General features: G+C 62.3%; 1 protein-coding gene across 2 annotated transcripts in view; it reads right to left on the bottom strand.

The window, feature by feature from the left end:
• Pax7 (paired box 7) overlaps positions 1-27351 on the bottom strand; it is an 89005-nt gene that overhangs the window by 37315 nt on the left and 24339 nt on the right. For both annotated transcript variants that reach the window (XM_026400815.2, XM_026400818.2), the window contains exon 5: positions 4358-4557. In XM_026400815.2, the coding sequence (XP_026256600.2) occupies positions 4358-4557 (200 nt within the window). The remainder of the gene's footprint in view (positions 1-4357; positions 4558-27351) is intronic.

The raw sequence follows: 27351 nt of genomic DNA, 5'->3' as shown, positions 1-27351 counted from the left end.
ACACATCCTGGTCGGTCCCGGGGCTGTCCCCTCCTGCTGGCTCATCTTTTCCTCAAATCAAAAGTGCAAAGTGGACTGGGAAGCAGCCCCCTCCTTCCCTCCGGCCCCTTCTCTGCTCCTTTCCTCCCCTCCCCCTCTCGACCTCCTCATCCCTGACAGACCCCGAGGAGAGACAGGGGCCCGTCCTGGTCCTGCAGCGGCCCTCCGCCTGGCGTGGGACCCTCGAGCCAAAGAACCACTGCTTTCCCGTGCGGGGACCTCAGGCCGGTGCCTCGCAGGTGTGTGGGGAGGCCAGGGGAGGGGCTTCCGGCTGCCTCCTCCGGGCCCAGGGGGACCCTGTCGGGAGAGGGCCTGCCCTTGTCCCTGGGACACCGCCGTCCCACCGGGGTCCCCACTTGCCACCAAGTGTGGCTTGATGGGTGACAGCAGGCTCCCTGGGGCCAGCTGCTTGGGTTTGGGCCTTGCCCTGACCTCCAGCTAAGACGGGGAAGTCTGCTGTCCCTCCCTCTGGGCCTCCGCCTGGTGGCCATCTGCAGTTCTGGACCTCGGGCGAGTTGAGGGCACTGGTGACATACAGCACTGTGCTGTCTGCCAGAGACACGTGAAGGCGCTGAGCTGAAGGCTCCTGGCTAGCGTCAAGTGCAAGGTGCCTGTTTACAGGCCGGAGGTGGGGACTCCCAGGGGGGGCAGTCGAGGTGCCAGCACCCCACCCCGAGCCCCTGACCAGGGCTGGGCTCTGGGAAAGCAGCGCTGGTCTTATTATTCTTTATTCTTTTTTGTGGCGCTGGAGACGGAACCCAGGGCCTTGTGCATGCCAAGCACGTGCTCTGCCACCGAGCTGCACCCCAGCCCCAGCACCTAGCCCAGGAGCGGGCACAGTAGGACCGTCTTGCAGAGCTGAATCTCACCTGATCTGTCTCTTAGTGTTGCCCAGAGGAAAAGAACAGCGGCAGAGACTCGAGCCCAGCACAGCCACGTTCTGTGTGGCCAGGAAGCTGTGTCCCTTGGCTACACCTCAGTTTTCCTGTCTGCCGTATGGACAGAGGACTGACCCCTCACCTCCTAGGGCTACAGCAAGGAGGGACGGAGACACTGCCGAGTGGGGAACGTCCTGCCTGGCACTGCAGACGCCCACCGTCACCTCGCTCTAGAGCTGTGAACGGATTCAGTGCAGGTGGCACCAGGCCGGGTGGCGCCCGCCTGTGATCCCATCGTCTCGGGAGGCTGAGGCAGGAGGATCACAAGTTCAAGGCCAGCCTGGGCAATTTAGCAAGTCTTGCTCAGCAACTCAGTGAGACCCTGTCTCTAAATGAAATAAAAAATAGGGCTGGGGAGGGGGCTCAGTGGTCCAGTGCCCCTGAGTTCAATCCCTGGTACCCACTAAAAAAAAGACTCCCTGCAGGCTGCTAATCAGCCAGCCTCCAGGGCCTCCAAAATGGCATTTCTGTTCGGCTGACAGAGGGTTCTGAACCGGGGCCACCGTGTGCCCGCTGCTGCCCTTCCCTGAAGGGTGGGAGGTGCTGTGGGTGACCTCGGGATCCAGCAGCCCCTGGGCCTCTGTTTCCAGAAGAAATGCTCAGGCTCAGGCTCAGGCTGACGCCACTGATCTGTTCGCCTCCGGGGGAGAGGCAGGCCAGGCTGGGCCGGCCTCCAGCAGCTGAAAAGTGGAAATTCCTCAGCGTGGTCCTGGGTCCCTGGCCTGCGTGCCCTGCCCCTCCTGTGGCTCGGGCTTCCTGCTGGCTTCTCTGTGGCCAGCCCAGAAGGCTTCAACGGGGTGGGGGGCTCCTGACTCCTGGGGGCCAAGCTGGGGGGAGCCCGAGGGCAGGAATAGCTGGCTCTCCCCACAGCTCTCCCCACGGCTCCCGACTCACCCTCCTGCTTCCCTGTCTACTAGAATGGCGGCCCATGGCCACGGGCACTTCTGCCTGAGGAATCCCCGATGTCTAGATCAGCGTCTGGCGGACAGTCCCCACTGAATGATGGCCAGAGGGACAGACACGGAGCCACAGGGGCGGCCAGCGCTGGAACTGCCAAGGGCAGCTGGGGGTCTTCATGATCCAGCCCCTCTGGGCCAGGCATTTCTTAATAGATTTTTTTTTTTTTTTGCACTTAATCATTTAATCCCAGAACGAGGCTGACCCACTGCTCCTGCCTCCACGGTGCAGAGGAAGAGACCCAGCGGAGAGCAGAGAGGGGTGGGGATGGAAGCCAACCCAAGGCTTCTGGTTCTGACTGCACCCGAACCCGTCCACTGCCCACCATGTCCACCCAGGGCCACGGGGATGAGACAGGATTGGATTGCAAAACCCCAGAACCACAGATTTAGGATCAGGGACCAAGACTTCAGAAGCACAGAGCCAAGCCCTGCGCCATGGGGCAGGTCTGTAATCCCAGCCCCTCTAGAGGCTGAGGCAGGAGGATCACAAGTGGAGGTCAGGCTCAGCAACTTAAGGAAACCCTCAGCAACTTAGCAAGACTCTGTCACAAAATAAAAAAAGAACTAGGAATGTAGCTCAGGGATAAAGCACCCCTGGGTCTAATCCCTGGTACCTAAAAACAAGAAGCTCAGAATCTAAACAGTGCTTGCTCAGGGCATTGGGAAAGGTCCCTGCCCCATTCCCCGCAGCAGGGATCCCTCTCCAGGTTCCCGGGGCCGCTGGACACTGTGCTTTTGCTTGAACATTTCTAGAGACGGGGTCCCCTCCCCCCCCAGCATCCTGATGGTCCACAGTGAGAACCCCAGAGCTTCCAGAAGGCTTCGTGGTCACTGAGCTCCGTCCCCTGTCTGCAGATGGACACTAACTCTCTGGAAGGGAAAGTGGCCTGCCCAGGTGTCCCAGTGGGTCAGAGGCGGGACCCACAGGCTCCGGAGCGCTCTCCCTGTGGACCTTCCTGCTGGACTGGAGCCGATGCCCTGTTGTCCCTGGTCCCTCCACCCTCGGGCTGCATGGGCTTCAGTCTCTCAGGCTACAGGGTCTTGATTTTGTTTTGGGGGTGGACGGTCAGCCTTTGTTCCTTCTTCAAAAACTCAACATTTTTGTTTCTTTCTCTGCTAAGAGACCCTGGGGGCTAAGGAGCCCCTGGAGGTCACAGCAGGTGGCAGGCGTATGGCAGGGAGCCCCGGGGGTCTGCGGCCTCCGCCTGCTGCGTGCCTGGGCTCCCTGCTCCTCCACTCCCAGGCCCCGCCCTCCTTGGACCTAGGGTGACACCTGTTTCTAGGTCCCCTGGGCCCATAAAGCACGGTCCTGGCAGCCAGGCCATTTCACAGGCAGCAGGCAGGCTGCAAGGTGGCGGGAAGAGCCCGACCCGGACGTGGGAACCAGAGGCACCAGGAATGCGCTGCACAGCTGCAGGGATCAGGGAGGCCGGGCTGGGCAGGCTCAGATGTCCCCCTGGCTGGGAGGGGAAGGCAGAGCGCTGCCCCACGCTGGGAGTCAGGCTGCAGGCTCCAGCCAGGGTCTCCCTGATGGTCTGAGTCACCCTCTCCTCCGCATGGAAAGAACGTGGGCGTTGGTACCACCGGGCCCAGCCAGCGGGGTCCAGCTCCGTGTCGGGGGGGGGGCGCTTCCCTGGGCCTGTTTCTGTCCCTCGGGCTTGGGGGCTGTGTGTGAGACCCTGACAACCCCGTGAGCTGTCCAGGCTGCACGAGGCCACCTGTGAGGAGTCGCGGGCACTGCAGTGGGCACCCAGGGGGTGCCCAGGAAAGCCGGTCCCCCTGCTGGTCACAGCCCCAGCAGCAGTCAGGGGCAGCCCCTCTGCAGGCCCACTGCCCGGTCATTAGGAGATAGCCCAGGAGTGGTGAAGCCACTGGTCACCTCCTGTCCTCGTCCTCCTCCACAGCCTGAGCCCCGGCACTGAAGGACATCTGCAGGCCTCCTGGTGGAAGTCCAGGGCCCAGCCTGGGGACATGAGGCCACCCCCTCCCCAGGGCAAGCCTGGAGCCCCAGGCTCTGGCCCTACCCCGCCCCTCCCTCAGGGACGTTCCAGGTCTGGGGTCTCCCTGCCCTGGCCCGATGGGTCACACCCCGCAGGCACCCACCTGCTCGGCCTCTGGGGCACTTCCCCCACGGGAAACTCGCAACCCCTCTGCGGAGGCCAGGCCTGCTCAGAAGTCCCCTCCCCACGGTCCCCATCAGAGACCCGCAGCTCAGTGCCCTTCTTCCCCTTCCTCCGTCTCCCTCTCCTTCTTTCTGTCCCTCCATGTCCCCTCCCCTTGGGCTGTCCACCTCTCGGCCAGTCACATTTGCTGTCCACTCACTCTGCTCCGGGTACTGGTGGCATTAATCGCTCACAAGTGGAGGTCGGGCCCCATCCCCTGGCACTGACCTTGGCCACCCCGGCCTCCGCGTCCCCTCACCTGCACGCGGGCCTCGGTCAGCTTGGTCCTCTGGGCCAGCTCCTCGCGGGTGTAGATGTCGGGGTAGTGGGTCCTCTCGAAGGCCTTCTCCAGCTCCTCCAGCTGCTCGGCCGTGAACGTGGTCCGACTGCGGCGCTGCTTGCGCTTCAGAGGGAGGTCCGGTTCCGACTCCACGTCCGAGCCCTCGTCCAGCCGGTTCCCTGCAGCGGGCGAGAGGGGAGACCGCGGGCCGGTGAGGCGGAGGGCGGGTCTGCAAGGAGCCACGCGCGCCCACTCTGAACACTCACTGAGGACCGGGTCCCTCCCGAGCAGGGAAGGATGCTGACCGCCGCAGGGTCTGTGGGGAGCAGCCTCCATGCCCGGCCCCAGGAGGCTGGCTAAGCAGTTTCTGGCAAAACCATTTTTTTTTTAAAGCTAATCCCCCATAGTTGGGCATTTAGATTATTTCCACTCGCACGGATGGATACCCATGACATGAGGCTCAGGGGGTGGTTTCATGGTGAAATACATTTGTCAAAATTCACAGAAGTATATTCTCCAAGAAAGGGAGGGTTTTGCTGCATATGAATGACATCTGAGAAACCAACTTTAAGAAAAAAGCAAGGTACAAACCGGTGGGCAGAGATCCATTCCACCCGCAGAAAAGCACGCACAACCCTATGACCCAAACCCGCACGGGCGCCCACCCTGGGGCCGGACGGCGCTTTCTCTGTTATACTTGTATTTAGATATTTTTAAAATGATGATCGTTTCCACAAGACTGTCTTTTTTCGTGCAAAAACTAGGAGAAGGAGGAGAAGAGGACAGGGAGGCAGGGGAGGGGAGGGGGCTCGACAGTGCACCTGACGGTCCTCCTCCGGCTCCTGCTCTCCCCCTCACAGGCACTACGGGGCCCCACAGTGGCGTCTGGGAGCTCAGACTCCTGCTAGCTTCCCGCGGGCCTCAGTTTCCCTACGTGTAGCATGAAACGTTTGGACTAGGTGACTTCCCCAGGTAGGCCCTTCCTGGGACACTGCCAGATCTCCCAGTGACCTCCCAGCCTGGAGGAGGGCACCTCACCTGGGTGTTCTTGGTCGGGCCATGGCCCCCACCTCTTGACTCCTACTAATTTCCACCCTGGAGCCTGGAGGGGAGTGAAGGCTTTGGATTCCTGTGCAGAGAGAGCAGGAAGCTGGAGCCAGCTTGCTCCCTGGCATTGGAAGGGGCTCTCAGGCCAGGAATCCATTTCTGCCCCAGTTGCAGCCTGGGGAAGCTTCAGGAAGGGCTGGCTCAAGCTTCCCCACGGTTGGAGCTGAGGCCGAACTGGCTCCCCACCCTCACTGAGCCCCTGCCTCTCACCCACTTCTGACACTGTCAAGGGGGTGCTAGCAGGGAGGTCCCTAGCCAGGGCTCAGAAGCTCTGCCCCATCCACAGGAGGGCCTGTGGGGAGTGTGGAGGAGGGGCTGGTGAGAGAAGCAACCAGGGAAGCAGGAAGGTAGAGGGGCAGGGAGAGAGCCCTGACGTCCTCCTCCTCCGGCTGCTGCCCTCTCCCTCTCCTCTTTGCCTTTGTCTTCCTTCCTTCCTCCATCTTTGGATCCTGGAAAACACCCTGGTCTGTGTTCACTCCCTCACCAGACCCTTTACTGAGCATCTGCTCTGCCTGAATGGACACGGCGTCACGGGCCCACACTACAGATGGGAGAAACTGAGTCAGGAACCCCAGAGGGGAGTGTCCAGGCTGTCAGGGTCACCTCCGCACTCAGCTGCGGTCCCACCTGCTCACCAACGCCAGGGCACACCCTGCTGTGCCCAGCTAAGTGACGCCTGGGACCCCACGAGGATGGAGCCCCCACACACGCTGGAAAGCCACGGAAACAAAGATGAGCTCGGCCCCTTCAACACAGAGGAGGTGAGGGGACGGCAGGCAGAGGCCTGGCTGCTGAAGGGCACGGTGGGCGGTCCACCTCGTGCTGCCCTGCAGGTCACAGGGGAAGGGGGCGGCGTCCACCTGCAGCCCAGTGGCCGGAGGCAACACCTCTGCTCTGTCCTGGGTTCCTTCTCCCCTCCTCTAGCTCACCCATTGGGAAGTCGTCCCTGTGCCTTACTGACCACTGCCAGGCTGTCCCCAGCTGTGACATCCTGCCACAGACCCAGGGAACCAAGCCAGTCCTCCCTTCAGTGCTGAGGGCAGATCTGGGGACAGGGCCGAGCCCTCCCCTGCCCTTCACGGCCCGGGCTGCCAGCTGCCCAGCCCCCTCTGACACCGAGCGCAGACGGCGTGGGTCCAGCTGGCCTCCCGGCCCCTCCCTGGCACGTCCGGGGCTCAGAGCCAGAGACGACTGATCCCAAGGACTCACGCCTGGGAACTCGCCGCAGGCCTGACTCCTGATGGGGACCAGGAGGGCGAGCGCGGCTCTGAAGGAGGACCTGGCGTTGGCAGGTGGCCAGGGACGCAGGAGTGGCACCCGTGCGGGGACCCTCAGGCTCCGGCAGGACAGGGATCAGGGTGGTCAGAGGCGAGACCCTGGCACAGATTGTCCTCAGAGCCGGGATTCGGAGGACGGTCCACTGAGGGAGGGGCACAGTGGCCCTGGAGGGAACCCAGCTAATGGCCCAGGCTGCGCCCAGAGCCTCAGAGGTGACGGGATGCTCTCCACCCACGCTGTCCCATGTGGCCGACCTGGCCGCGAGTGGCATCGGGCACCCGGACACCACCTTGTGCCACTGGAGAGCTTTTTCCACTGTGCTGGACTCTGTTTCCGACCCGCCTCCCGCACCTGCCTCCACTCAGGGCAGGGGCAGCCCTGGGCCCGGAGCTGCCCACGGGGACACTCTCCAGGACACTGAAGGCCCCGGAGCCGGCACTCAGGGCTCCCGGGCAGGAGCGCTGCTCTCCTGAACAGGGTTTCTACAAACCCTTTACTTTTGTACAAAGTAAAGCCTTAAGGAAATAACAGCAGACTATCAGGCTGTGACCAAAACTGTGACAATGACCAAATGACCCACATCTGTCTTGGGCAGAGGCGCCCAGTTCAAGTTGCTTCCGTCCACCGCCCAGGCTCAGAGCCTCTGCCCCACCCCATGCCTCTGCTCTCCAAGATCCGAGGCCCACCATGGACCTCCGCTCTGGTCCCCTGCCCCCCAGCTCCCCCCACCCCGGATCAGCAGGACCTGGGGAGCCCCGTGGGGCCAGAGAGACACAGGCAGCAGCCCAGGCGGAAGAAGCCAGCCAGCCCGCAGGCCTCCGCTGTTTGAGAGGATCTGGAGGACACTCTGCGAGGATGTGTTGCCATAACAACTCTTGGGATGCTGAGAAGGGACAGCAAGACTGTCCTCCACCCGCAGAGAGGCAGACACATCTTAGGAGAAGGGGACCACAGTCTATTTGTGTCTTCAGTCCCCTGAAGGAGAGTTTCCACCCGCTCCCCGGCCTCGCAGGGGATGAGACCCCCATTTGAGGGTGTGGGGGGCTCCTCTGTGCTGTTCACATGACAGGTCTATGAAGCTGGGACAACTGGCTCTTTTAAAAATAGGGAAGCCAGGTGCGGTGGTGCACGTCTGTCATCTCAGTGGCTCAGGAGGCTGAGGCAGGAGGATGGCGAGTTCAAAGCCAGCCTCAGCAACGGCAAGGCGCTCAGCAACTCAGTGAGACCCTGTGTCTAAATGAAATACAATACAGGGCTGGGGGTGTGGCTCGTTGGCCAAGTGCCTGAGTTCAATCCCTGGTACCCCTGCCGCCCCCCAAAATAGGAAAACCAAGGCTCAGAGAGGTTCAGTCACTTCAAGGAGCCCACACAGCCCCCATGAGACCATGGAGAGGGATAGTGAGGAAGGGACTGACTGGCAGGGAGTGTGACAGCCTTGGGGACCTGATAACTGGGTCCTGATCTCTGTCTTTCCTTTGCTGTGTGGCCTTGGATAAGTCCCTCCCCGTCTCTGGACCTGGGTTTTCTCAGCTGTAAAAATGAGGATAAAAGCGCACCCCTGCCTTCGGCACTGGATGGCTTTGGGGGTGCAATGGAAAACAGCCTTTGAGAATCATCTGGAACAGAAAGGACCCGGGAAGATCATTCCTGTTGATGATGGTGATGACGAGGGTGGTGACGGGGTGGGCTGGGGGGCCTGGACGCTGCTTCTCGCCCCCACCCGCCCTGGGCGCCCTTCCCCTCCCCACCCCCAGGAACCCTTCAGCCTCCGAGTTACATCAATCAACAGGATTAAGTGGAATTGGCCGCAGAGAGACCCTGCTGACGGGGGCTGAGTCCTCCACGCACCAAAAGCCAGTCGCTGAGCAGTCAGCGTGGGGTGGGGGCACATGGGGGACGGACATGGGGACGCCTTCATTACACGGACACCAGACCTGGGCGGGCGGCAGAGGGGCCTTTCCAACAGCTGAGGGCAACGTCCCTAGGGCCAGGCCCTGGGCTGAAGATGGCCCGAGACAGGGCAGGGTGCGGGGCGCAGGTTCCTGGATCCTGTCTCTGCCGGGAGGCGGGGAGGCCCCCGATCTCGCAGGGGGAACAGCTTCCCCGTCCGAGGCCCCCAGTCTCTGGGGGGGGGGCGCACCTGGGCCTGAGGCTTCCCGGGTCCACGGTGGGAAGACTGTTTCCAGGTGAACTGGGCACAGGACAGGCCTCCATCGGCAGGACACCCAGGTGACCTGCGAAAGCCACCGAGCAGCCTGAGGACGGGATGAAGGGCAGGGCCGTGTGGTCCGGCCAGGCTGAGGGTGGGCAGGAGCCACCGGTTCAGGGTGGGGTGCAGCCCGGCAGGTCAGCGATGGCGGATGTGAAGTTTCTGGGCATTGCTCAGCTACCCCCAGACCCTGTGTCCTCCAGAGCCCCCACCCGCCTCTGGGAAATGGCTGCCCACTGCCAGGTGGGCCAGGAGGCCCCACCACCACGACATGGCCAGTGTCCAGACACTCCGCCCCCTGCAAGCCCCCTGTCCAGCTCTGGCTTCCTTAAACGGAAGAGCCAGGGGCTGTGACCACAGCTCCCTGTGCTTCGTGGGCCACCTCTGCCATGGTGGGGGTCCTGCTCATCCGGGGCAGCCAGCTCAGGGGCGGTCTGCCCAGCCAGGCCCATCCCCGCGGGCTCAGGGCCTGCCCTTGGCTCTCAAAGCTCACCCATGGGTCAGGGCGCTGCCTGACTGTGACCGTGGTCCGCGGGTGTCACGGGCTGGGGGACCCCGGGGCTCAGTGGGCTGGCTCCTGAGTGCAGCCGGGTGGGGCGACGGCGGGGTTCCTCCTGGACTCACCCCTGCAAATCAGCCCCTGCTCGTGGGTACAGCCCTCCACAGTCACAGCCCTTCACTGACCCGGCCCCGGCCTCCAGAGCCGCTGGGAGGGTCGAGCTGGCAGCCGAGCCCCATTTCCCAGGTGTCCCCCCGGGGTCCCAGGCTGGAAAGGAACCCCAGCCCCCAGCACGCCCAGCCCCATGACAGGGTGACAGACTCGGCCACCGCCAGGTCCCTGGGTGACGGGGGAGTCCATTTCTGCTCCTGAAAACCAAGGTGGCCTCTTCCCACCCGCACCTGCCCTTGGCTCTCTCTCTTGTGTCTCCCAGTCCCTGTCGCCCCAGGTCACGGAAGCCAGCACTGGCCCTGAGCCTGGGGTCCGTCACAGACACCCTCCAGCCCTGGCCCTCGCCCCAGCCCCCAGCCCGGCCGCCTCCCGCCCGCCTTTTATTACAGTTTAACATGGGCCGCGCGGGCTGCGCACAGAACGAATCACATAATAGTTGATATGCGTTTTAATCAAGTAATTCGGGCAGAGCCGGAGCCGCCGGTGCGGCCAGCCTCCCTGAATACCAAGCAGCCTGGGCGCGGCCTTCGGAAGATGGGAAAGCCATTTACAGCCCAGCGGGGCCCTCCCCAGAACCGCTCAGCTGTAACAGTGGCTGGTCCCGTCTGCAGGGGCTGGACCCGCTCAGGGGCAGGCGAGGGGCCTGGGACCCAGAGGCAGGGACCCTCCCTGTTAACCCCTCCGGCCTCCTCCTCCACCCTCCTTTCCCTCGGGTGCCCACCTCAGCCCTGGGCACTGCCAAGCATCCGTGAGGCCCTTTCCTCTCCCTCAGAGCCTCTCGGGCACCCAGCTGGGCACCAAGGCCAGGAGCCTGGGAACGAGGCCCACACCCCCAGCCGGGCACTGCCCTGCAACCACGGGCCCTGCACGGTGCGCCCTGGCCGCTCTTGGCCCGTCGGCTCCTGCAGCTCGCAGCCAGGCAGCAGAGCCAGGCAGCAGAGCCGGGCACCTCGACTCAGCGGGCTGGGCCTGTGGCCTCCGCCAGGGGAGAAGCGGGTCACAGCAGGATCCGCACTCCTCTCCGCAGCACGCGGCACAGACGCACAGGCCGAATGCTCTGTTTTACTGTCCCCAAGACTGCCACCAGCTGCCACCAGTACCCCTCCAGGAGGGTATGCGCCCTCTCAGGGCCTGTGCTCCTGCTGAGTCTCCTGCTCACAGGGGGTCCCCTGAGCACCCGCTGCACCCCCGAGTGAACGAGCCGTGGGGCGAGGGAGCACCTTAAGGACACGGACAGCGCTGGGGACCCTGACGGCTTCCCCGAGGACACCCTCTTCCACTGAGGCACAGCTGCACTGTCCACACCTGATTCACCTCCCATGTGTCCTGGGCACCCACTCTGTCCCCAGTGCTGGGGAGTCACAGGGGAAATGGCCGTCCCTGTTCTGGGAGCTCAGGGGAGGGGTGGGGAGGGGAGGCCGGGACTGACGGGTGCCGTTCCTGGCTCTGCTGGACGTCCCCCTGCACACACACACACACACACACACACGCACACACACACACCCCCCGTCCTGAGGAGCAGGGACCCAGCCAGGCCCCCGCCCCGACTGAAGCAGCACAGCTCCTGCACCCAGGCAGGGGGCCCAACCAGGTGGAGAAGGGGAACAGGGGGCTCGCGAGCCGGAGGAGGGTCTAGACAGGGCCGCGGAGGGCTGACCTTGGCAGATGGAATCTCCATCAGCCCCCCAGGCTCGGCTGCCCTCGCAGGCACCACAGCCCCCTTCCCGACCCCTCCCTGGAGAAGCTGGAATGTCCTGTGTCCACTGGGCATCTGGGGACTCCATTATCCCCAACCCCTGGGTCAAGGCAACAAGGCCAGCCCCCTGCCCCAGAGGAGGAACTGCAGCGCAGTGTCTGGGGACGGCCCAGGACCACCCTCCAGGGCCTGGGTCCTTCTCGGAGGTCTTGAGCTGGGGCTCCCCGACGTCAGAGTCCCGGCCCCTCCACTAGGTGCTCAAGGGGCTTCCCAGATGGCAAAGGGTGGGACCCTCCGTGGGACCCTCCCGGCTGGCATCCGAAGGGTCTGAGGACCCAGAACCAGACCCCTGGCCTGAGAGCCTCCCAGGGGCGGGGGCGCCAGGCGGGTGCGGAGCCACCTGGCCTCTGCCTGACCTGGATCCTGTGCTTCTTCCCTCTCCCAACCCCCAGGCAGGAGCTGGAACCCCCGCCGGCCACACTGAACCCTCCCCGCTCTGGGAAGTCCCATCCAGCCCATCAGTTTTAAGCTCTGAATCTAAGGTAGGCGATTTGCACCCCAAAAATGTGGGGGGCCCATGTGGGGGGGAGTGGTAGGATCATGGCCCTGGGCTAAGAGCACGGTATTGACCTGAGGCGCTAGAGGGCGCTGTTTATACAGTCCTGCCAGGAAGGGACAGACCTGGGAAGAAGGAAGTAGTACTACTTAAAATGGTACTGTGTAGTTATGTGGCCAGAACTCAGAGGCATGTTTTCTCAGGACAGATCCAGAGCTTGGTTTTCTGCACTGAGTTGTGAACCAAGCACAGATGGGAGAGAAGAGATGGATGTCAAGGGCGGGAAACATCTGAGCCAAAGGTACTTGTCAGGGAAGACTTCCTGGAGAAGAGAATTCTTATCTAAAGTTCACCCAGCTACGGCAACTGGCTGAGGCAGAAGATGTCCTGAGCATCTTACCAACTCAGTCCGCTTTACCTCATTGGTGTCCCATGCAGCTGCTGTGGGGCTTGGGAAGGGGGGTATTTGGGGGCAAGAACTAGCCCACTGGGTGAGGAGCTCAGTTCAAAATCAGCTACAGGCTTCCTACAGCTTAAGATCATCTTGAAGATAATCGCCCTTTCATCCCCTTCTTCCCTGGGACATTTCAATCACTCGCTCACTGAGTCGCCCAGCAAGCAGAGGGCCACCGCTGGGCCAGGCAGAGCAGAGTGCACAGCGCTGGCCACTCAAGACCTGACCACCGGGACCCGTCACAGAGGTGTGGCCAGGGCAGCACTGGGGGGGAGAGGGGAAGGACAGCAGCTGTGGTCACAGGGACCTCCCACCAGCCACGGAGGCCAGATGTGTCCCTGAACTCCTGAACCCGCTTCTGGTCATTTCCAAAATGAGGGTCGTGCTGGGAGTGAGAAGGCGGACAGGAGAGGAAAACCGCCAGCAGAGGCTGAGCTCAGACCCGGCAGTGACAGGGACCGGGCTGCCCAGACCCTGCCTGACCTCTCTCAGAAGGGAAGTCGGGGCCCGGGGTCCTGGCACTTCCTGCTCAGTCTCCAACCTGTCACATGACCTTGGGCACATCCCTCGTCCTCATGGACTCTCCTTCCTCCACTGGGCCTCCTGCAGGTGCCCGCTGGCCACAGGGATGGGAACGTGGAGAGGTGCCTGGTGACAGCCAGCCCCACACTCAGAGGAGGCCGCGGTCCCCCTGGGACTTCCTGAGGATGGGACTGTGTGTCTTCTATGGTCCTGGGTGTTACTCCAGGGCAGGGCAACTGGGAACACTTCTGTGGTTCCTAGAATTAAGAACATTCTAGAATGTTCAAGAACAAGTCCCTCATCAAAACTGCAGCCATCAGTTAAATGAAGGAGCCACGGACGGACCTTGGTCGTGACAGACGGAAGCACCCACCCGAGCTTCCCCAGGACCACAGCTTCCCTCCCAAGGCTCCAAGCTACTTGCTTTCCTGGGAAGACTCGTCCCTGCCTCCCAGGGGCAGGAGGACGGAGGGGAAGCTCCTCTCCAGCACGGGAGGGTGGATGTGGTAGGAAACAGATGAGCAGATATTCCCCAAAGAGCTAGAACAGAGCATTCTGGTGTCCCAGTGCAAGGAAGTGACAAAAGTCCAAAGGAACAGACAGATGTGCTGTTTAACACCCAGCCACTCGGGAGGCTGAGGCAGGAGGCCAGCCTCAGCAACTTAGTGAGGACTTAAACAATTCAGTGAGACTCTGCCTCAAAATAAAAAATAAAAATGGCTGGGGATGTGGCTCAGTGGTTAAGTGCTCCTGGGTTCAAGGGGTACCAGGAGGTCTCCCCCCCAAAAACCAAGTTCTGCTTGTGTCCTGATCTGATCATGGCACACCGCATGCCTGTCCTGAGATGCCCTGCCCAGCCCCCAAACGTGGACGATCCCTAGGTGCCAATTAAAAGTTAAAACATATTTTGAAAACTTAAAAGAGTCACCGCAGAAGTGCCCCCCAAATGCCCCCAAATGGACAAGAGCACTGTTGCCCCCCCAGAGGGTCCAGGGGGATCCTGCGAGCTGTGAGTAAGATGTGGGGTTGGGGGGCTTCAGGTTGGAACCCTGAAATCTGCCTCTGACTTCACCCCCGATTCGCTATGTGCCCAGTCTAAACCCTTCTCTGAGCTCCATTTTCCCCATCCCTAAAGAGGAGGGGTTCCCCTGGATCTCTAAGGCCAACCTGGGAGGGGACCCCGGGGTGCACCTGATTAATTCATCTATCGCCAGAGCCCAGCACCCGGCACACAGTAGGGCTGCCTTTCTTCTTTCAGTTGGGGGCCACGGGACACCCCGAGGTCATGGGTGCGGCCCTCACCCTCACATCCCTCCTGGGGTCTGTCGGGCTTCCCCAAGTCCCCGAGCCCCGCCCCCTCCGAGGAGAAGCCCCGCCCTCCTCCCCCTCCTCTTCCCCTCCCTCCCCGACGGGGGGCCCCTGGGGTCTCCTCGAGGGCCGGCACCGGGCAGCCAGCGAGGCCTTTCATGGCGCGGCCCGGGGCCCCTCCCGGCCTCTCCCCCAGCCCCGTCCTGTCGCCCCGTCCATCTGGGCGCAGCCCTCTCCAGCTGGCCGGCCGGCCGTTCCCAGGCAGAGCAGGTCCACGGTGGAAGGTGGTGGAAAAATGTGGACAAATTTCTGATTTGCAACACTCTGGGAAAGAGTTTATTGCCATTGTTTGAGGACGAATGTATAAATAAAGCGAGGCGCGGATGGCGGGGGGCGGCCGATGAAAGGCAGAAAACGAGCAATTTTATGGCCATAAGGAGCGACTCTAATGGTGATTTCTGAGGCGCTGGACCATGGTGGTTACTTAGCCAAATGACGCCGCGGCCGGGCAGCGCTTACTTCTTAATTACTGCTGCGACTTGGGTCAGCGACGCCCCTGCCCGGGGGGGACCCGGTCCTGAGCAAACACGGGCTTGGAGCCAGGTCCCAGGCTGGGGGGCAGCTGGGAGGGCCGAGTGACCGCTGTCACCTGCCCCCATCCAGGCAGGGTCCCTGCCCCTGCCCAGGTGCCTGCCCCCAAGGAAACCAGGGTGAGAGGGAGTGAAAGGGGCCCTGAACCCGGGGTCACCTCCTCACGGTAATTCGGAAACCGCAGATCTGCTGTAGGCCACGTGGCTGGGCCAGGTCCTGAGCCAGCTGGGAGACAGGCCGCAGAGAGCCACCATCACCGTCTCTGACTTCCAAAGCTATTTGCAAAAAAGCAGCTAAGGGCTCAGGTGGAGCTGCCCAGCTGTGCATCCCCAAGGAACCCGAAGGGCAGAGCAGAGGTGGTCAGTCACCTGGGCTGCGAACATGGCCTCTCTGAGCCTCGGTCTCTTCATCTATAAAAACAGAGTGGAACTAAATAGTCCCCTTTGGGCTCTAACGTCTCAAGATTTTGTAATTAATTCTAAGAGGCTGTCATTGTGTTGCTCCCAGAGTTGGCAAAGGTGACCGGCATGCGCCCGTGAACACTCTCGGCTGAGTTTCGTGGTTGGCTTCTGGCCTATGAAGCAGTCCTGGAGGGAAGGGGGGAGCTGACGTTTATTGAGGGTCTACTATGAGCCAGGAACTCGGCATTCCTTATGTCCTCCCACAGTCACCTCCTCAGAGGGCGGGTGCTCCACAGGGCGCTCAGAAAGGTGTGGAGACTTGATGCAACGCTAAGCAACTAAGGCCCCCTTCAAACCCAGGGAGCCGCACGCCAAAGCCAGGCAAAGCCCAGCATCTTCTCCAGCGGCCAGGGGCCTGCAAGCTTTCTGGGCACCAGAATCAGCCGTGGGCTTGGTGTCAGCAGACCGAGGGCCCCAGGTGGGAAATTCTGGCTCAGTAGCCGAGGCCCGAGAGGTTGCGTTTCCAGCAAGCTCTGAGGGCTGCTGAGATCCCGGGTGATTCTTTTTTTCTTTTTTGACAAGATCGAATGCAGGGGCGCTTGGCCACCGCACCGCACCCCCAGACCTTTTTATTTTTTGAGACCGGGTTTTGCTACATTGCTGAGGCTGGCCTCAAACTTGTGATCCTCCTACCTGGGCCTCCCAAATCAGTGGGGATTGCATCGCTATGCCTGCTGGGGCCACACTTTGGAGACCACTGTTCTACCGAAATGCAGAGGAAACTAGCAAGAAAAACAAGCTAAACTGCTACTCAGCAAAGAGGGAGCAAGAGTCCAGGGGAAAACTACAATCCTTCTCCCCACCATCAGAACAGAGACAGACAGAAAAGAGTACCATGCCCTCAGCCCTCTGCCCCGAAGCCCAGATGCTCTGCACGCTACCGAGCTCAGGACATGGTGGGCCCTGCAGGGACAAGCTTGGCTGGGCTTCCTCCTGGGTGCCTGCGCCTGTATCACCAGGAGCCTGATGCCCAGGAGGCCTAGAGGCCTGAGCAGAGGCCCAGCCTGCCCGCCTGCCTGCCCCGCTCCTCACCACTGGGTCTGACCAAAGTCCCCTCTCCTTCCCCACAGCCAACCTCCCTGCTCAGCACCCACCCAGATGCTGTATTTGCAGGGGAAAGAGCTTCCTGACATTAACAGGGGGACCTTCAAAAGCCGAAGCTGGGCCTCAACTTGACCCAGTCTCCTCCACGAACTGTCTTTCAGCCTCCCAGCCAAATGTGCAAGGACCACGTTTCGTCCCTATGAGGACAAGGGTTTCTATTTATTTTCGTATCTGGTGCTGGGGACTGATCCCAGAGGTACTTTACCACTGGACTGCATCCTCAGTCCTTTTTTTTTTTTTTCTTTTTTTCCTATTTTCAAACAGGTTCTCACTAAATCGCCGAGGCTGGCCTCAAACTTGCCATCCTCCTGCCTCAGCCTCCTGAGCTACTGAGATCACTGGCATGCATCACTGCGCCCCACAACATTTTTTTTTTGGTCCCTGCTTCATTTCTGCTTCCCAGAGGGAAACCTAGCTGATACTTGGCGCTCAGCACACATTTATGGAATGAATGAACGAATGAATGAACGGCCTCCTTCCAGAGGCCCAGAACTGTGTAAAAACTAGCCATGTTTCAAGGGAAGTCCACCCCAGGTTGCTCTTGGCGCCAGCCTGGTTGCTGGTGACTATGTCAGCGGCCTGGTGCACAGTGATCTCATTAGAGATGTATTTATGCCACTCCAGACACCTGGCCGTGCGCCGGGGCCTGGCTAGCAGCTGAACGGTGCCAGGGGGTCTGGGGATCGGCGCTGGGTGAACCCACGCACGGCGCTCCCCTCAGCCCCCCAGAGCCCCCAGATGCAAACAGGCGTCCCCCTGATGGGGATCCTCGCCGCCTGCCCCCTTGAGCCTCCCCAGCGAGCCTGGCTCTCAGGACTCGGCTGCCGCAGGGGGCTCCCTCTTTCAAAAGGAGTTAAAATCCAATTTGCTCCTGCTGCTGACACCTTTTCTAGTGTGATGTATTTTTGATAAAAAAAAAAATTTTTTTTGATCAATAAAAATAAAATCTGTGACTCGCACCCTGCAGCAATTATTGCCCTGAGCCTGGTTTGCTGATCTTGATAGAATAAATAATGTTATTTTCCCAAAACTGTGGCCAGCCATAGGTTACAGCTGCATTAAAATAGCCGGGGGCTGGTGGAATCTGAAATCCTGCTGTTCTCAGAGAGAGAGAGGGTCATGCTTTGAGGTATCTGGGGGACAAGAGCCTCTTTATTCAAGGAGCTGCAGGTGGAGGACTCAGGGAGGAGCCTGAAGAGAAGATCAGGGTCCACGGCCCTCCGGACAATGCAGGTCCTGAGCTTTGCATGCACAACTGTGTCACCTCCGGCACTGATATCCACCTAGCTCTGAGGATGAGACCAGAGAGGGTCAGTGACTTTCCCAGAGTCACTCAGCTCTCTGTGTCAGCATCAGATCTTGAACCTAGATGGCTCTGCCTTGTCACTCCCCTTCCTGAAGGAAGGGGTGGAAACTGCAGAACACACTCATGCTGGTGCCTTACACTCCTGGCCTCCTCCTTTTTTTTTTTTTTTTTTTTTTTGGTACTGGGGATTGAACTCAGGGGCTCTCAACCACTGAGCCCCCCTCCCCAGCCCTATTTTGTATTTTATTTAGAGACAGGGTCTCACTGAGTGGCTTAGGGCCTCTCCATTGCTGAGGCTGGCTTTGAACTCCAGATCCTCCTGTCTCAGCCTCCCGAGCAGCTGGGATCACCTTACTATCCTTGCTTACAGACCCCGACCCCCTGCAGAGCCGCAGCTCAAAGGCAAGGACCCAAGCAAGACAGGGCCGCGCTGGAGGGAAGGGGCTGGATCCCCACCTGGCGAGAGGGACAGGGGGGTACTCCCAGGACTGCGCCGTGGGCCTACTGTGCGCTTACGATTCCAGGGTGGATTCTTTTCTGTGCTGTGTCTCTGAATTTTTAAAAGGTGATTTTCTAGTAAAAGAATTGTGTGTTTCCTGCAAGAGGACACGGGGGGAGGTGACAGTGGCCTGAGGCTGAGTTAGACCTGTGGTCCTGGGAGGCTGGGGGCCTGGTGGCCAGGTTGTGGAGGGGAGGCAGGAGTGAGAGAGGGGGAGGGGGAGTGTGAAGGGAGGGATCCGCCCGGTGCCCGGGGTGAAGATGCCGGAGGCCAGGTGGTCCCCTCCCAGGATGGCAGTGCATCAAAGAACTCCAAGAGCTGGGCACTGTCCAGCTCAGCCACACCCTCCCCCTCTTCTTCCTGTCAACTCTGCCCACAGAAGCTTCAGCCTGTCTGGTTTTAAATGAAGAAAAGGAGAGAAAAGTCGGTAGGTGTGGCGGCCCATGCCTGCAATTTCAGTGACTTGGGAGGAGGCCGAGGGAGGAGGATTGTAACTTGGAGGCCAGCCTCAGCAACTTAGTAGGACCCTGTCTCAAAATAAAAAATAAAAAGGGACTGGGGATGTGGCTCAGGGGCAGAGCACCCCTGGGTCCTACTATAAAAAATAAAAAATCAGGCTCACGAGCCCTCCCTGGTCCCACAAGGAAAAAGTCCCCCAGATCCACCGGGGTCCCCTCACAGCCCTCCTCCCACTCTGCGCCCTGGGGCCTCCCAGCCCCAGCCTCTGCCTTCCACCCCATCCCCATCGGCCCCCTGCCCTCTAATCAGCTCGCCCTGGGAGCGGGCTGTGTCTGTGGAGCTGTGCCCAAGGCCACTGGGCCTGCGTCTCTCTCCTGTCTCCTCCTCAGGGGCTCACAACGTCCCGGGGCGGCGCCCGTTCGGCTGCACCCGGGAAACTACCCCCTTTCTCCTGCCGTGCTCCTTCTCTTGGGAAACGGAAAACCGGACTCTGCCCCACCCCAGCCCCCTCATGGCTACCTGGAGTCCAGAAGGTTCCCGACCTGCCCAGCTGGCCAGCAGGGCCGTCCCTACCCCAAGAGCAAAGCCCCCTTCCCGCTCCCGGCCCGGATGCTCTGGGTCTTCCAAAACTCGAGGGTCGGCTGACCTGGGGCCTGGGGGCCTGGGGACCTGGGGGCCTGGGGACCTGGGGGCCTGGGGACCTGGGGCCTGGGGCCTGGGGCCCGGCCCCTGGCTCCACTTTGAGCTGGACCTGCCTCGGGAGCCGGACGCTCTCCAGCACCTTTGAGGTGGCGCCGGGAGCTCGGAGCCTTCGCTGGTGCCATCGGGTTCCCGTTAGTGTCCCCGTTGGTGTCCGGGAGTAAATCACAAACACGCGGCCATTTCCACTTCTGAGGCCCCCGCCCGCCGCCCCAGCCCAGGGCACCCCTCCCCAGTGCTGCCTGTGGATGAGGACCAGGTGGCCGCGGGGACACAGCGGCCCGGCTGCCTGTCATCTGCACAGCTGCAGCCCCTGCCTGCCGCTGGCACCTGCCGCGGGCCCCAGGGCCAACCCGGAGACCTTTCCCACGAGACGGACGGATGGACCGATGGACAGACCGCGGGAGGCCCTGGGACTGCAGGTCTGGACCCAAAGCCCCGGGTCCCATGAGTTAGGGGTTGCGGAGGGGGCAGGGGAGCTGGTGGGGAACAGGTTGGCGAGGGCCACCGTGTCCACCACAGCCTTGGGCTACGTGGGTACGGCGGGGACAGGTCCCCAGAGCCTGGGTGCTTGGGACGCGTGCACCGTCCCAGGCGCCTTCAAGATCAGCTCCCGTGACCTTGGCAATCACGTCGACCCCTGTCTCTGCGTTTCCCCATGAGGACGCTCAGAGAGCCGAAGCCACCGGCCACCACTCACAGCTGCCACACAGCAGGGTGGGGGCCACACTCGGGTCGGGTGCAGGTGACTCTCGGGCTCAGGTCTGAGAGCGCCTTTCTGCATCCTGGTCTGTTCCAGCCGGGAGCAAACACAGTCCCTCGTCTTACAGATGAGGAAATGGAGCCCAGAGAGGGGATACAACTTGCCAGAGGTCACACAGCGGATCAGAGGGGCAGCTGGGTCCCAAGCCCTCTGTCTGTTCCCAGAGACCCGCTGCCTCTCTTGGGGGTGTGAGTATTCTCGGAGATAGGGACACACAGGGTGTGTCACTGTGAGATGCAGGGCTGGCTGACAGCAGGCCTCACTGGACAGGGGCCCTTTCAAGGGGCCATGCGTGTGGCCACTTTGGGCCAAGCACCGAGACCTCTGACTCCGGGTCTCTCAAGATGCCCTGGGCTCCTCCCGGCTCCCCACTGGGTGGAGGCAGTGACGCCCCCAGCCTGAGGCATCCTGGACCCGGGAGAGAGAAGCCAGGACAGGCGGTGGCCAGCCAGGCTGCCCTCCACTGCATCCTGGGGGGACCGGGGGCCACCAGCAGGGCCAGGGCCAGGGACTGAGAACCCTGGCGCCCTGGACCGTGGCTTGGTCTCTCTGAGCCCCAGCCTCCAGGAGCCACCTGGGTGCAGAGGCCGACGGGGAAGGAGAGACGCTGCCCCTTGGCCCAGACCCTCCCCGGGCCCCGGGGAGAGCTGACACAGGTCCCCGCCGCACCCTCGGAGGCCCCGACACGTTGCTGAAGAAACCCGAGGATCCGGCAGGGACTCATCTCCAGCCAAGCGCTGAGTCACTGTTTGCCCAGGGTTACCTAAGAGGTGCCCCGACAAGACGCAGCCGGCCTCCCCCAGGGCCTTGACACGCCGCCTGCCCAGACCCACAGAACTCGGCCAAAGGCAGACCCCTCCCGGGAGCAGGCGGGCCCAGCCCGGAACCACCGGGATCCAGAGGCACCTGGTCGGCCTCCAAGGACGGGGCCTCACCACCCTCAGCACGCGTTTAATGAGCACCTACTAGGTGCCAGGGGCTTTCTCACCCTGGTCTCCTTCCAAGCTGCCCGGCGGCTGTGAGGTGACGCCCACGGCCCCGACCTTTTGTGAGCAAAAAAGCCCAGGCTGGGCAGGCGTGGCTCGGGCCTCCACAGGACGCGGAACATCTGCAGCCCATCTCCCGGGCTCTCCTGGGCTTTCCCGGGCTTCGCGCAGGAAAGACCTGGGGAGCCCCAAGAAGCGGCGTGCGCTCCTCCCCCATCCTGGCCGCTCGGTCTGGGGGCAGCTCAGAGGTTGGGGTTTCTCAAAGCCCCCGCCATGAATCCCGGTGCCGCCAGGGCTCAGGACCGCTCTTCCCGGGCCCCCCACCGCCCCGCTCCTATTCTGCTCCAGAGGAGGGGGCTCAGGGGGCTGTTGGGGGATCAGGGAGGGGGGCAGCTGGGGAGGGGCACACGGGGCTGGCCTCGGCTGAGGAAGCAGAGACTGAGCCTTCCGGAGCCCCAGGAGGACAGGGGCCAGAGCAGGGGAGCGAGCAGCAGAGGTCACTTAGAGGTCATTCCCAGCCGTCCCCTGCCTCCACCGCCCTCCAGAGCCCTCAGATCTCCACGCTCCCCATGATGCAGTGACTTCAGCGAGGACACAGTTCCTTACACCTGACCCGCCCCTCGGACGGCCTCCTCCAGGACCCGTCCTCTGGGTCCCCTTGATGAGGTCACTCAAAGTCCAGGGTGAGGGCAGCTCCAGGCACCCTTTCCTCCTGGTGGCTCTCCGAGGCGCAGGGGAAGCCCAGCCACCCAACTCACTTCGTGCACCCCTTCCCGTCCTCTAGGACTTTGCACTTGACCCTGGGCCTTTGGGGTGGGCATCCTCGTTCTCCCCCATTTTGCAGATGGGGAAAGGCACAGAATGTAAAGCAGCAGGCACAGCAGCTGTGGTAGGGCCCAGACTCAAGCCCGACTCCTCGGCTCAGGTGCTGAGCCGGGGCAAGCCATCTTTTGAGCTGCAGCAGGAGGGAATGAAGTCAGACCAACCGAAGAACTGCCTGTCCTTGGTAGTCCTAAGCCCTGGTCCTCAGCTGCCTTGGGGGAAGCTGTAGCATGTCTCTGGGGCTTTCTCAGTTACTAAACAACCCCCCCCCAGGCCCACGCTGGAGCCCCACTCCCGAAGCCCCCGCCCTCCAGCAGTCCAGGTGAGTGGAAGGGAAATCCAATCCTGTTTCCTTTACGCTGAACTTGCCAAGAGCTTGTTTGCTCTGAGACCGTCAGAGGCCCACCGGCCCCGGCCTCCTGGGTTTCCCGTTGTTGACTTTCCCGCCTGACTTGGGGGACGCTGCCACACCCCCCCTGGGTGAAGGGTTGAGCCTGAGGACTTGGCCAGGAAATGGGGGAGGTGCCGGGCTCTGGGACGGGCCAGATGCCTTCCACAGTCACCTGAGGCCACCACCCTTTCCCCACCCGGCCCTTCCCTTGGTCACCAGCTGCCACCGCCTTGACCCTGGGGCCAGGGAGTCCCTCGGTCCCTACAGGCCACAGCAGCTCCGACCTCCCCCAGACCACAGCCTGGCCACCGTGTGTGGAGGTCTCATGACAGAAACGAGGCCAGGCCTGGCCTTGCATCCTGGACCGCAGGGCGACACGAGGTGGCCACCAGATGATCCTGAAACAGGACGCCCCAGACTGGGACAGCCCAGGAAGGAGCCCCAGTGGAACACCTCTTTGCTTTCCTCCTTGGAAATGTCCCTGTTCCTGCTCAAGCCTGCGTCTCCCTAGCCCAGGCCAGGCCTGCCTCTCCCTCACCTTCTGGGGTTGGCCAGAGACCACCAGGGAACCCATGTTGAACATGAGGAAACCAAAGATCAGAGAGCTGCTCTCATTTTCCTCAGGACACACAGCAGCGTCAGAATTTGCAGTCAGGTTCCCCCACCTGCAGAGCCTGGTAGGCCCAGCTGTGACACTGCGTCCCGCGGAGGGTCCCTGAACCGAGGCGTTCCCACTGGGCCCTGTCAAAGCCGGCACGCTCCCAGGACAGCCACACATGGCCCTCTTCTCCCGGGAACCGGCCTCTCACGGCCACATGTCTCGGAGATAGGGCCCCAGAACGGCCTTGGCTCCTGGCCTCGGCTCCTTAGGGCCTCGTCTTCTTTATTTTCAAAATGGGGAAGTAGGACTGGATGGGCCCAAGCCCCCGGCCCGCCAGACCTGATCTTCCACCACTTACTGTGTGACCTGAACAACTAAGCTCCATGTCCACACTTGCCATGGAGGGGTGACAAGGCCATCCACAGGGGGGTGAGGGTCGCAGCTGTACAGCGCTGGCCACCGGCGGCCTGGCTGCCGAACCAGCTCTTCCCAGTCACCGGCTTTCTCTCGGCTCTGCCTCCGTCTCCTCTGGGCTCGGAAGCCATTCGACAGCGAGGAGGGGAAACCCAGCGGTGGCCGTGAGCTGCGAGGGGCCCGGAGAGAGTCCCCGCCTCGGAGGGATGACAGCATCTCCAGCAGGACTGACTGAGTTCGCTGTGTGACCTTGAGCGACTCACTTAACCTCTCTGGGGCTTCTGCCCTTCCATCTCTGACAGTGAGAGGGTCGGAATGATACTCCCAGAGCTCACATCTGGGGCGTCTGCAGCCCCCAGACCCAACCCCAGGGCAGTGATCCGGGAGAGCTGAGGGTTCCGATTCTGGATGGGGAAGGAGAAGTGCACCCAGGATTCCCCTTGGGAGGCAGCAGGGGGCCTGGACCCCCGAGCCCTCTGGACGGGGCTGGTCGCTGCTGGCCTGACCTTCAGGGCTGTGTTAAAGTCCCCAGAAGGCTCCTGCCTGCGGGGGACGGTCAGAACCCGGGCTCTTCCTCCACAGGGACCTTCCCCCCAACTTGGCACGGGGCTGACCCCCCCGGATGCCCCAGAATGTTCTAGAGGGTTTAGAATCAGGAAATCTCCGTTCTAACTGCCGCGGGCCTGCTTTCCAGGGAGGCGGGAAGCAGTCAAGCTGTTTTTCTGGCCCCTGGTCTCCCGGTCGGGTCCCCGGGGGTGACCGGCCCCAGCGAGGAGGTGGGGCTGGGCACCTGTTCCCATCCTGGACCCTGGACCCAGCAACTGAGGAGACCCAGCCCTGGGGGGACATCCAGGAGCCAGCGGCCTCTCCCAGCCTCCCTGGCACACGAACGGAGGGAGGGAGGCTAGGACAGCGTCACCATGACCCAGGTGTAGAAGTGCGCACCTGCCTACGGAGAAACCTCTAGAACATCCTTCACCTCTGCGGGGCAGGGAGCGGGCCCAGACTTGACCTCCCACTCGCTCGGAGCCTTTGGATTCTCTCCTCACACGGGGCCGTCCTCCTCCACCGAAGGCTCGGCACCCGCCGGGGTGCGGGGTGCGGAGACCTGCCATCTTTTCTCTGGGCGAGGGCAGTGGACGGACAGATGCCTCCAGTGAACAAGTGGTCCCTAACAGGAGGCCAGCCATGGGTACCCCGGAGAGCTTCCCGGGGTCAGAGGTCATCTCTAGACCCACAACCAGGACACCAAAGTGCCCCCCACAACCTGCCAGGAGAGTTTCCACCTTGGCCTCTGAATGCACACCTGTCCCCAGTGAGGCTCAGGGCCGGCCCCAGGGGACACGGGGACAGAGACCCGGCTGTGCTGGGTTTGGGGCCCAAAAATAAATGCAGCCTCCCCCCAGCCCCAAGCCGCTGGCCCGGCCTCCTCCTGGAGACGCCCTTTGATTTCGAAACGGGCCGCAGTGTGAGGCCATAAGGCCCGGTGGTGCCCGTAAACAAACAGGCGGTGCTGGGCCTCCCCCCGGTGCCCCCCGCCCACCCCCTGCCACTTGAAGGCAAGGGCAGAGGGCAGGGCCTCCCGCCATTGTCCCCGGGTAATTAATTGCGGTAATCAGGGGCCACACGGAACTTCAAAGGCCAGGCCCAGCCCCAGCCCCAGCCCTGCTCCCGGTGCAGCCAGAAAGCAGGGTGGGCCCGGCACCCGCACCCGGGGCTGCTGTGCCCAGGGCAGCACCGGGCACACGTGCCCTCCCCGGGAGGAGGCGACCCTGGTCCTATCTCACAGATGAGGAGACCGAGGCTCACAGAGGCCGATTCCTGCAGCTGAACTGTGCCGCGGGGAACCTGGCCTGGTTCAGGCCCCTAGAGACCTGGAGGAGGAGGGGGCTGGCATGTCCCTGTCTCAGCCGTCCCTGGTCTCAGCCTCTGAATCCCCCCCAGACCAGGGGGGAGGAGCAACATCTAATCTGAGAGCTGTGGCCCACCGAGGGAGGGGACAGGGTGACAAGCCAGGGCGGGACGGTGGGGGTCAGAAAGTCCCCGCACAGATGCACAGAGTGAGGTGGAAATGAGGAGACTCCTTCCATCTGGGGACCCCAAGCCTGGCACCTACCTGTGTCCCTACCCCGCCGCCCTGAACAGAGGGGTGTGCTGCCCTCTGTCCATCCCCCCACCCGACAGGGCCCGTGAGAGCTCGTGCCGGGCCCAGGGACCGGGCCTCCCCTCCACCCGTCCCCTGCTGTCCCCTGCTCCCTCTACTGTGTCACGTACTGTATTTTATTCTTTTGGACCCGGCCTCGGGAGCCGCCTTTCCCGGACGGACGTTCCTCTTCATCTTCATCAACCCCCGAGGAAAGTGTCCCAGCTCCTCCGCACAGAGGAGGACACGGGGACGAGCAGGACAGGACACCCTCCTCATCTGGGGAGGTCAGCCGCCCGGACCCTCGGCTGCTTCACGGTCACCTCCAGGAGCCGGTCCCCACGGTGCCCCTCTCCCCTCCCGCCCTGCGGCCTCGGGGCCAGGACGCCCCCTCCCTGGCTCCCTTCCTTCTGGTTTTTCGCTCAGGATTCCTGAGCCCAGGAGCGGGGCTGGTTTATGGCCCTGCTGGCCCGTGGCCTCGCCCCGGCGCAGGTCAGCTCTCTGGGGCTGGGGGGCTTTTTGAAGGGCTCAAGGCAGGTTGCTCGGGTCAAGGGTCACAGCCCTTCCTGGGGGAAGTTCCAGTTGGCTCCTCCCTGGAACCCGGGCTCTGGTCCCCGCGCCCCGCCCCTGGGCCCCCCTCGGTCTCTCCAGATAGACGCGGCATCTGGATTTCCCGTTTTCTTCTCTCCTCAGTTTGTCCTCAAGCCAGAAAATATTCAGGGGCCTGGGGGGACAGCAGACGCGAGGAACTGGGGGTGAGCCAGAGGCCGGTTTGATCTGGGCAGCAGGACCCTCGGCCACACCAGCAGCCTCAAGTGGCAGAGCCAGGACTGGAACACAGCTCGGTCTGAGTCACAGAGCCCAGCGCCCCCCACCAAGCAGGACGCTGGCCCCAGCCCAGGGCCCTTCTCAGTCCGAGGCTCCAGCCACCCAGTGCCACCAGCTCCGCCCGTGGACACAAACTGAGTCCTGTGGCCCGTGTCCACCTCAGCGCCAAGCCCAGAAGCACGTCTCCCTGGGTCCTTCCCTTCCTGCCCCAGGGGGAGAGGCTGAGACACCCCACCTGACAGGTGACGGCCAGGTCCCGGGGCAGAGGACGGCTAGCCCTCCCAGGCACCCTGGGGCCAAGGGCTTTTCTGGGACCCCAGATTCTTGTGCTCAGCCCAGAAAAGCCAGGCACAAGGGGGCAGGAGCGGGCGGCTGAGAGGGCGGCTGCCAGGGCTCCCCCCCCCACTCCCGGCTGAGCCCCCGGCCTCCCAGGAGGAAGACACCAGGGAAGGGCGTCCCCTGCCTGGCCCTGCTAGGAGGAGGCGGGGGGGGTGTGTCCAGAGGGTCTCCAGCCATGGTCACTGGCTCCCCTGGGACCCGGATCAACACAGGTGTGGGCTCCAGGGGGAATAAAGACTGAAGAGGGGGAGGCTGACCCTCGGTGGAGGTCTGGGAACTCCCGTCGAGGGCCTGGTCTGCGTAAGATATTGTACTGGCACCGAGGCCAGGTGGATCCAAACAGGGTACAATGCAGTTAACTGTCTAGGAGTGGTGGCACACGCCTGCGATCCCAGTGACTCAGGAGGCTGAGGCAGGAGGATCTCAAGTTTGAGACCAGCCTCAGCAACTTAGGAAGACCTTAAGCAACTGAGTGACACCCTGTCTCTAAATAAAAATGAAAGGAGCTAGGGGTGTGGCTCAGTGGCTCAACACCCCTGGGTTCAATGCCCTGTACCCCGCACCCCCCCCCAAAAAAAAGTGCAGTTAACTGGTCCTTATCCTCCAAGAAGTTACCAAGAAACATAGAAACAAAGTCACTAGAACTGGGGATCTATGTGCACCCGTGTGTGGGCATGCACACGTACACAGGCACGCACACACAATCACACCCCCTCCCCAGGAGAGTGGACGGGAATCTGGGCTCCTCCCTCGCTGGGCTAGTCCCC

Source organism: Urocitellus parryii, chromosome 11 (genome assembly GCF_045843805.1).
Source record: "Urocitellus parryii isolate mUroPar1 chromosome 11, mUroPar1.hap1, whole genome shotgun sequence".
NCBI classification, from domain to species: Eukaryota; Metazoa; Chordata; class Mammalia; order Rodentia; family Sciuridae; genus Urocitellus; species Urocitellus parryii.
Note: the sequence above shows the minus strand (reverse complement) of the source record. Positions and strands in the feature narration are given on the sequence as shown.